Source organism: Marmota marmota, unplaced genomic scaffold (assembly GCF_001458135.2).
Source record: "Marmota marmota marmota unplaced genomic scaffold, marMar, whole genome shotgun sequence".
Classification (NCBI taxonomy): Eukaryota; Metazoa; Chordata; class Mammalia; order Rodentia; family Sciuridae; genus Marmota; species Marmota marmota.
Genome location: NW_025999900.1, coordinates 37,466,483 through 37,477,552, shown reverse-complemented (window position 1 = coordinate 37,477,552; position 11,070 = coordinate 37,466,483). Strand labels below are relative to the sequence as shown.

Genomic DNA, 11,070 nt, shown 5'->3' with positions numbered 1-11,070 from the left:
CCCTTTTTTTTTTTTTTTTTAGTTTTTAGGTTTTGGACATCATTATCTTTATTTTATTTTTATGTGGTGCTGAGAATTGAACCCAGTGCCTCACGCATGCTAGGCAAACACACTACCACTTGAGCAACATCCCCAGCCCCTATTTTACTTTTTTTTAAATTTTGAGACAGGGTATTGCTAAGTTGCTGGGGCTGGCCTCAAACTTTTAATCCTCTGCCTCAGTTCCCAAGTCTGGGATTACAGGCATGTACTTCCACACTGTGCTCTATCAAATTTTAAGAGAAATTTTTTTGTGGGGTGGGAGGTGCTAGGGATTGAACCAAGGGGTGCGTACATGCCCTATCCTTTTTTTTTTTTTAATTTTGAGATAGGATCTCGCCAAGTTGTTGAGGGTCTCCCTCAATTATTGAGGCTGACCTTGAACTTGAAATCCTTCTGCATCAGTCTCCTGAGTCACTGGGATTACTGTTGTGTGCCACCAGGCCTGGCAAAAGAACAATTATTTTAATAACTTGGTGTACTAGTGTAGTGTTGAATAAATAGCATTTAGATTAAAAGTTCTCTAAAGTGAATTAAAAAGAAAAAAAGCTATTTAGAGAAGTAATGTCAAGGCTGAGGTTGTAGCTCAAGAGTCTTTGCCTTCCGCATGTGAGACACTGGGTTTGATTGTCAGCACCATATAAGAATAAATAAAGGTATTGTGTTTGCCTACAACTAAAAAAAATTTTTTTAATATTTTTTTAAGCTGTTGATGGACCTTTATTTCATTCATTTACTTATACATGGTGCTGAGAATTTAACCCAGTGCCTCATGCTAGGCAAATGTGTTCTATCACTGAGCCACAATCCCAGCCCTAAGGAGAAAAAAAAAAAAAAAGTGTGTTTTTGTTTTTTTTAAAGTAGTAATGCATACCTGGAGGTAAAACTCAATCGTAGAGCTTGTGCTTTGCATTTGGGAGGCTTCAATGTGGGAGAATTCAAAACCCCAGCCTTAAAATAAAAATAAAAAATTTTAAAAATATAATAAGGAGGAAATGATGGAGTCTGGGGTTGTGGCTCAGCAGCAGAGTGTTTGCCTAGCATGTGTGAGGCACTGGTTTGATTCTCAGTACCACATATATATAAATAAATATAATAAAGGAGGAAATGATGAATTGTGGGTTTTGGTATGGGGTAATGCGAAAAGGAAGGGAATTGGTATTTTTCAACTTTTTGTTCATTATCTAGGCATCGTTCCTTATAATCTGTAATTCTAAAACTGACCCCTTCCCAGAAAGATACAGTAATTTAACAGATGAAAGAAAAGCTGAGTGAGAAGGTAGCTGCATCATGTTCCTATTTTCTCCTTAAGTCCCCTTACAATTTATTTTCACTTTAATATTTGCTACAGTTCTAACTTGGTTTTATTATTACTAGTGAAAAGTTACAAAATAGATCCATTAAAATGGATATTCATTGTGGATTTTACCCCTAATTTTACAGATGTTACAGTAAAAGACTTGTAAACCCTGGGCTGGGGTTGTTGCTCAATGGTAGAGCACTTGTCTCATATGTGTGAAGCACTGGGTTCAATTCTCAGCACAATATATAAAAAATGAATAAAATAAAGGTCTATCAACAACTAAAAAAATGTAAAAAAAAATTTTGTAAACCCTTATGTTTTGTATAACATAAAGTTACCCTTCTGTGTTCTTGATAATTGCTATTATCTTACTATTTATAATTAATGGAAAAAAATAAAAGTAAACAACAACAAAAAGCCACAATAAAAGCCAGAGATACTAAATAAAAAGCTGTTTTTCATATGCCAAGGGGTGGTGCTTAGAAAGAATGCCTTGTTGATCTGAAACAATGCAGTTTTTCCATGTCTGGTGTAGTCCATGAAATCAGGCCTGATGGTTTATGAGTCGTAGTAGTCACTTATAGAACACTAGTTCCTTGTTTTGAATATGAATCTTGATTCTTTTGGAGTTTTTCATTAACAAACAGTATCATTTTTCCTATCTTGGCAGAGAAGCTTTTTTATTTGTTGTGATAAGCAGAAAAGGATAGGCATCTTTTGCTTTACCAAAGAAATCTGTATCTTAACAAAATAAAAATGAATATTCAGTTATTAATCTAGTACAGTAAATGTTTCCCTTGATTCTTTTCCCTGTCCCTCTTAAGTTTTTTTGTTAGTTTGCCTGAGAATAGGATAAAAAAAAACATCTTGTTCCTTCCTGAAAAATGCTCACATGAATCTAAACTGAAATTTCAGGAAAAAAATCTTAAAGAACTTTCCTACAATAACAGAAATTATGAGTTGTATACTGAGAAAAACTGAGTTCCTTGGGAAAATTTTAGTTTTTTCCATCAAGAACTGCCTGCTTAGCCTGGGGCAGTGGTGTATGCCTGTAATCCCAGCTGAGGCAGGAGGATCACTAGTTCAGGGACAGCCTCAGGAACATAATAAGACCCTGTCTCAAAATAAAGAATAAAAAGGGCTGGGAATGCAGGTCAGTGGTAAAGCACCCCAGGGTTTAATCCCCAGTACCAAAAAACAACAAACATACTTGCTCCTAAACACTGTATACTAGTCATATTATATCCCACACAAATACAAATGTTTATCAAAGTAAAATAACGAGGAGGAAATGTAGAAACAAAGCCTGAAAACAATTTTTTTGTCTTCTTAAAAACTTTTATTCTTTTTGCCAATATATCTTAGAGAGGTTGAATATTTCACAGGCATACTTTTTTTCTTACTAATTTCTACTAACTGGACGTATTCTTCCAGCTATGTCTTTATTAAAACACAAACTGATAATAGTGAGGCCCTTTCTGTGTCTAGAGGAACCTTATGGAGTTCCTTAAAAAAAATTTATTGATAGGGCTGAGGATATATAGCTCAATGAGAGAGCACTTGCAGGCAAGTTTCTATAATTCTAGATACCTATGTTAATTTATTGGGGCAGGTGGCAAATTAACTATTAGAATATTATCATTAAAAACTGGTTGGGGGGCTGGGGATGTGGCTCAAGCGGTAGCGTGCTTGCCTGGCATGCGCGGGGCGCTGGGTTCAATCCTCAGCCCACATAAAAATAAAATAAAGATGTTGTGTCTACCGAAAACTAAAAAATAAATATTTAAAAAAAAAAAACTGGTTAGGGGCTGGGATTGTGGCTCAGTGGTAGAACGCTTGCCTAGCATGTGTGAGGCACTGGGTTTGATTCTCAGCACTGCATATAAATAAATATGATAAAGGCCCACTGACAACTAAAGAATATATTTTTTTAAAAAAGGTTGGTTTTGGGCTGGGGCTGTAGCTCAGTGTCAGAGCATTTGCCTAGCATGTGTGAGGCACTGGGTACGATCTCCACACCACATAAAAACATAAATAAAGGCATGCTGTCCATCTGCAACTATATAAAAAGTAATTTTTAAAAAATGGTTATTGTTAAGCAATTATATGTATCTGGCAATGTGATAAGCTTTATGCACTAAATCCCATTTTTTCCTCAGCCATATGAGGTGATTACCATTATAATCCCTGCTTTATAGATGAGGAAAACCTTTCAAGGTTATACAGTAAGTGGCAGAGCTGGTACTTGAACCCAGGTGTTTCTGACACTAGTCTTTTGCTGTTACTTATAATGCTCTACTGCTACATATCTTCCATTATAGTTTTTGGTGTCAAAAAAGAATCATGGCAGTTATATCTGAGATTAGATGTTGCTTTTAGCTCTGTGTGGGGTGGTCCTATTCAGAATAGAAAGAGTGAATTATTGGTCTAGTTGGTCCAAGAGGAAGGGATTGGGTCTTTAGCCAGTAGAAGTTCTTTTTTTTTTTTTTTTTTTCGTTCCATCTCTTTCAGAAAGTTTTGATCAGACCAAGACTAGTCAAGAACTGCTAAAAGAACTAGTTTGCCTTTTGGCTTTGGCAGGCTCTTTCTCTTTCGTGTTATCCATCCATATCTTGGCATTGTTGGGTTTTCCCCAAAATCCTGTATAAATAGGAATCTTATTTTTTTTTTTAACATTATAATTTCTAGCTGAAGATGTAACTCTGGTAGAGGGCTTGCCTAGATGTGCAAGGCCCTAGGTTCAGTCCCCATGCTGAAAAGAAATTATAATTTCTAAAATGGAGGAGAGGTAGATTTTATGTGCAGCTATTTTAGAGGAGGATAAGTTTCCCATGACAGTATCAGGATTTGCATCAAAGGAACATAACAACAAAGATAATTGGTAAGTCAACAATAATTTCTGTGGTTTGACAGTTAAGTGTAATTTAATCTATTAAATATTTAGAGAAATTTTAAGTAACAGTTAAACAGGTTATATATAAAGGCTGGTTCCTAATTAGGACTGAAAAAATTATTCATTAGAACAATAGACAATAATTTAGGGCAACCAAGATGGTTAAGGTTAATAAGAGATAAAAGAATTAGAAATTGTGGGCTGGGGGGCTAGGGATATAGCTCAGTTGGTAGAGTGCTTGCCTCTCATGCACAAGGCCCTGAGTTAAATCCCCAGCACCACCAAAAAAAAATTGAAAATTGTGATTGATGTTGGCAGGCTTGTGACTTATGTGTGTCATATGATCAAAGCCATGAGAAAGAGGAATGGTATTTGTAAAATTAAACTAGAATAAAAATATTATCACAAGCTGAAAAGAGATACTGAAAATCTCTAGTACCTTGCCATTCTTTTTTTTTTTTTTAACTTAGCAATTTGGAGTTTTTCCTCTTTCTACTAATTCTTTTTCCCTTTTTCCCTCTACAGACATTCCATACACCAAGCTTGGGTGATGAGGAATTTGAAATCCCACCTATCTCCTTGGATTCTGATCCCTCACTGGCTGTCTCAGATGTGGTTGGCCACTTTGATGACCTGGCAGACCCTTCCTCCTCACAGGATGGCAGTTTTTCAGCCCAGTATGGGGTCCAGACATTGGACATGCCTGTGGGCATGACCCATGGCTTGATGGAGCAGGGCGGGGGGCTCCTGAGTGGGGGCTTGACCATGGTAAGGGGCATCATTAGGCTCACTTAAATTCATGGGCATAGTGTTAGGGAAGACAAAAGTTACTCTTTATTTTCTACAATAGTTGGGTATTACTTGGGTTTTTCTTGTTGCTAAAGGTTCACCAACGAAGACTTAATATCACCTGAATAAAAGAGTGTTACTATCTGGGTCAGTTTTACTTGAAAAATGATTTTAGATTATAAAATGTCTGATGTCAGCCCTTAAAATGATATGTTATGATTTTTGGGCGGGTGGGGGGAACAAAAATAATGTTGTTTTTTTTTCTCCTTTTTACTGTGGCCTTCACATCCTAGAATTAAAATGTATGGTAGTTGGCACATTGACAGATTTATTTTAAAATTATTTGAATTTAATGTAGTGTTAATTGTGGATTTTTATGTGCTGTAAGTTAAATTGTTGAGTTTCCAGCACATATCCAGTAGCCTGTCTACAGTTCTATATTTGTTGTCAAACAGCTCTTAATATTGGTCTTATCTATTTTAATTGCCTGTGCTTTGCAGCTTTAAATGCCATTATTTTTTCTGGACTTGGTGGCACATGCCTGTAATCCCAGTGACTTGGGAGGCTGAGGCAGGAGATCACAGGTTCCAGGCTGGCCTCAGCAACTTAGTGAGACCCAAGTTAACAAGAAAGACCCTGTCTCATAAATTTTTTAAATGGCTGAGGATGTAACTATTGGTATAACACCCCTGGGTTCAATCCCCAGTACCAAAAAACAAATTTTTAAAAAAGTTTTTCTTGTTCGTATGTGTTGTCTCTATCACAGTTTACTGAGTAAATATTTGCTTTTTAAGGTAACATGTTCAAGATTAAAACTTCTCTGATTATTTTTAGTTATTTTAGAATAGGCCTTTGAATGCAAAGAAGTGGATTTGCTAATCTCTGTACATTTTTTAAATGCTTAATATGTTTTTTAGGTAGATAGATTATTTGATGTTTTGTAGAGTTTAAATTATGATACAGTCTGGGTAAGCAAAGTATAAGCTGTCCTGCATTCAGCGGGGAAGTGGTGCTTTTTTATATTTAGTGTTTAATTAGTCCTTTTGCTTCTCTCAGGACTTGGACCATTCTATAGGAACTCAGTATAGTGCCAACCCACCTGTTACAATTGATGTACCAATGACAGACATGACCTCTGGCTTGATGGGGCATAGCCAGTTGACCACCATTGATCAGTCAGAACTGAGTTCTCAACTGGGTTTGAGCTTAGGGGGTGGCACCATCTTGCCACCTGCCCAGTCACCTGAGGATCGTCTTTCAACCACCCCTTCACCTACAAGTTCACTTCATGAGGATGGTGTTGAGGATTTCCGGAGGGTGAGGCATTCCCTGCCAAAATTAATTAACATGATGTTCTAGGACAAAACTCTTAGCATAAATTTTAGTTCCTAATCAGTACTCTTTGCTCCTACCCCACCATCTCCTGTTTCCTTCTGGGTTGTGGGGTCCCACCTCTCAACTTCCAGTCTCTCAATCCCTATTCTTATTGGTCTTCATATATTTTACTCATAACTTTTAAACCTATTGCTTTTACTTTTAGCATAAATTTCATGCATGTGGCTATTTCCCCCATATAAAAATCATTTTCTTATAGTTCTCAAAACAATAGTACTTGATCTCTTCCATCTTATAATTCTCTCTCTTTTCTCTCCTACAGCAACTTCCCAGTCAGAAGACAGTGGTAGTGGAAGCAGGGAAAAAGCAGAAGGCCCCAAAGAAGAGAAAAAAGAAAGATCCTAATGAACCTCAGAAACCAGTTTCAGCATATGCTTTATTCTTTCGTGATACACAGGCTGCCATCAAGGGACAGAATCCTAATGCCACCTTTGGAGAGGTTTCAAAAATTGTGGCTTCCATGTGGGACAGTCTTGGAGAGGAACAAAAACAGGTAAGGAAAAAAGAAATGTGGATAGTGAATGCTCCAGAAGTTTTTAAGATTAAAAAAAGGTTTTCTTCCAACTTTTTTTCTTCCTTTTTTATGGGAGAAAAAGTCTTACTAAGTTGCTGAGCCTGACCTGTAACTTGTAATCCTTCTGCCTCAGCCTCTTGAGTGACTGGGATTATAGGCATGTCTTATATTTTCAACTTTCTTCCTTATCTGTCAGCTTTTTGTTAATGGCATTCACATATCATCCTATGAGAAGTTCCAGCTGTACACTGAATTCAGAAAACCCCATTATATCTAAATACATTATATATGTATTTTGTGGTGCTGAGGGTGAAACCCAGAAATTTGCACATTAAGCCACATTCTACCACTGAGCTACGTCCCTAACACATAAAGCCTATTTTAAAATTATCAATAACAGGGCTGGGGTTGTGGCTCAGTGGTAGAGAGCTCGCCTAGCATGTGTGAGGCACTGAGATCGATTCTCAGCACCACATATAAATAAATGAATAAAATAAAGGTCCATCAACAACTAAAAAATTAAAAATTAAAAAGAAATTTTCAGTAAAAAAGTAATATAAAAAATTGCATCAAAATTTCTAAAAATATTCCATAAATATTTATGGTATAAATATTTGGCAGGCCATAACTTGAGCCTATTGCTTTGCCTTCATTACATGTAAATTTAGAATTATGTAACCAGCGATTTGGGCTTTATTTTTTATCTGCAGGGTTTGCCATTAATGCCCCTCTATGGAACACTCATTTGTACCTCAAAAATGCAAATTTTCTTCTCATTACTCTTAACCCCTTTTGATGTACTTAAAGGTTGATTTCCCTTTTCATTAAATGGTACTGTTTCTTAGTGGGTTCTGTTTTGTTTTTTTCCTTTTTACCAGGGATTGAACTCAGGGGCACTTGGCTACTGAGTCACATCCCCAGCCTTATTTTGTATTTTACTTAGAGACAGGGTCTCACTGAGTTTGCTTAGTGCCTTGCTTTTTGCTGAGGCTGACTTTGAACTTGCGATCCTCCTGCCTCTGCCTCATCGTCCCCAGCTGCTGGGATTACAGGAATTCGCCACCACAGCTGGAAGTGGGTTTTTAAAATTTTTTAAATTTGTTCTTTTTAGATATACATGACAGTATATCTAAAAGTATTTTGACATTATACATATCAGGAGTATAACTAATTCTAATTAGGATCCCATTCTTAATGGTTGAACATGATGTGTAGTTATACTGGTTGTGTATTCATATATAAACAGAGGAACATTATGTTCAATTCATTCTTCTTAGTGTTTTAGATTGGAAAATACCTTGCCTTGTGATTCTGAATTTCCCCCAGATTAAGCACTTTTATCTAACCTTTGGAGTCATGCTACTGCTGATATGCACCAGATTTACAGATGTACATCCTTCCCACACAGTTTTCTTTTGCACCTGGTAGTAGAATCTGCATATCATCTTTCCCACCTTGAAGTGTCTGAATGCCTACACCAATAAATTTTATAACGCACACACAGAGAAGAAATATATTGCATCTAGGCTGGGGATGGTGGCACATATATGTAGTTTGAGGCAGGAGAATTGCAAGTTTGTACCCTAACCAACTTAGCAAGACCCTGTCTCAAGATAGAATTTTTTTTTGGTAGTGGGGATTGAACTCAGGGGTTCTTTACCACTGAACTACATCCCAGCCCTTTTTATTTTTTGAGATAGAGACTCTCTAAATTGCTTAGGGCCTCACTGAGTTGTTGAGATTGGCCTCGAACTTGCAGTCCTCCTGTTTCAGCCTCCTGAGTCACTAGGATTACAGGTGTGTGCCACTGCACCTGGTTCAAAATAGAAAATTTTTAAATAGGTCTGGGATATAGCTCAGTGATAAAGCACCGCTGGTAAACTGTCTTTCCATACCTGTAAAATAGCCACCATTCCTCCCCTCACCCCACCCCTCTTTATTTTTTTGGTATTGGAGATTGAACCCAGGGACATTTATCCACTGAGTCAGATCCCCAGCCCTTTTAAATTTTTTTTAGGTAGTCACTAAGTTGCTGAGGCTTTTTTTTCGGTGGGGAGCAGAGGGGTACTGGGAATTGAACTCGGGGCACTTGGCCACTGAGCCACATCCCCAGTCCTATTTTGTATTTTATTTAGAGACAGGGTCTCACTTAGTTGCTTAGTGCCTGGCTGTCGCTGGGGCTGGCTTTGAACTCAGGATCCTCCTGCCTCAGCTTTCCGAGTCCCTGGAATTACAGGTGTGCAACAATCGCACTTGGCTTGAGGCTGTCTTTAACATGTGATCCTCCTGCCTCTGCTTCTCCTTCCTGAGTTGCTGGGTTTACAGGCATGCACCACCACACCCATTCCCCCTACCCGTCTTTACTGAGAGTGGAGACTCATAAAACTTTTAAATGGTACTATTGAGACACAAATCTAGATTGTTTTAACTCAAAATCATATGTGCTTTCCATTAATAATTTCTCTCATAATTCCTCGTGTATCTATTAACTCTGTGATATTTAAATATTTAATGTTTCTAAGCTTTTATTTTTTCCAATTTTTGATATTAGGCTATTTCTTAAAAAGTTGCATGTTGATCTTAACTGTAAAAGTTTGTATTTAGAATCTCATTAATCTCCCTAAAAAATAAAATGAATGGTGTACATCCTTAACTCAGGATTTTTTTTTTTTTTTGTAAGACCCTGTCTCTTCAAAAAGAAAATTGATACTATATAAGATACAACAATTAAAAGTGACTTCCCCTAGACTCATGTCTTATAGCAAAGCAAGTCTTATTAATACTTGAAACAAAAAGCTGAATTTATTGCAGATAATTTCTATCAGTTATCTGCTGCTGCTGAACGAATTACCACAAATTTAATGGCTTAAGACAGCAGCCATTTATTATTTCATATGGTTGTGGGGATTGATTAGTTTTTCTGTTGCTGTATTCAGAGGCTTTTTATTTTGAGACGGTGTCTTGCTGAGTTGCCCAACTTGTCCTCCACCCTCAGTTTCCATGGGATTACAGGCATGTGCCATTGTACCTGGCTAATCACTGATTGTAATCAAATGGTAGTGAGGGCTGGGGATGTAGCTTAGCCTACATGAGGCCCCAAGTTCAAACTGCAGTACCAGGCATGGAGCGGGAAAGCTAGTATGGATGCCCAGGACTATTTTGTCCATAACTGGCAGTTGGTACTACCTATTGGCTAAGATGTTGGTTCTTCTTCAAATAGGTTAGACTAGTTTATTTACAGTATGGCAGACCAAAGAATAACATTCCAAGAATGGGAAAATAGGTGCCTCACGAGTCTCTTAAATCTCAGTGTCACTTCAATTACATTGTGATGATCAAACAAGTCATAAGAGCTGGTCCAGATTTAAAAAATGAGAAATATGCTCTAGTTTTTTGTTTTTTAATACCCAGGATTGAACCCAGGGGCTCTCAACCACTGAGCCACGTCCCCAGTATTTTTTGTTTTGTCTCGCTAATTCCTTAGGGCCTCACTAAGTTGCTGAGGCTAGCTTTGAACTTGTGACCCTCCTGTGTCAGTCTCCAGAGTCACTGGCATTACAATCATGCACCACCATGCCTGGCTATGCCTTAGCTTTTTTTTTTTTTTTTTAATGTTTATTTAGTTATAGGTGAACAACACAGTATCTTTTTTATTTTTATGTGGTGCTGAGGATTGAACCCAGTGCCTCACACATACAAGGCAAGAACTTTACCACTGAGCAAAGCCTTAGCCTCTTTGCCCTAGCTTTTGATAAGACAAAGGCAGTGCAGATTGGGAGGAATTCTGTGACTATCTTGCCAAGCAATTTACCACATTCTTAAAGGTTATGGACAGACTCAGTCTAAGCAGAATACTACTGATCTTAGTTTGGGGGCCAGAGTGAGTTTTTTTGTTGCTGTTACAGAAGTGAGAATGCATTGATTTTCACTTTAGAGGTTATTCTGGCAAGACTCTTGTTGATGCTTGACTTTCAGAGGCATGCTCAATGGAGTGAGTCTGTCTTGGGGGCTGTCTTTTGGGCTCTCAGAGTTGGGATCAGAGCTAGATGCATTGTCATTCACTATATTCACTGATGAATAATACAGAATTATCAGTCATTTTTAAGAGTGCGGGATTTTTTTTTTTTTTTTTTTTTT

The 11,070-nt window shown here is 37.4% G+C and overlaps 1 protein-coding gene across 1 annotated transcript in view; it reads left to right on the top strand.

Moving 5' to 3' along the window:
• Window positions 1–11,070, top strand: part of Tox4 (TOX high mobility group box family member 4) — a 16,036-nt gene that overhangs the window by 2,983 nt on the left and 1,983 nt on the right. The window contains exons 3-5 of the mRNA XM_048799520.1: window positions 4,761–5,003; window positions 6,081–6,341; window positions 6,682–6,912. Of these exons, the coding sequence (XP_048655477.1) occupies window positions 4,761–5,003; window positions 6,081–6,341; window positions 6,682–6,912 (735 nt within the window). The remainder of the gene's footprint in view (window positions 1–4,760; window positions 5,004–6,080; window positions 6,342–6,681; window positions 6,913–11,070) is intronic.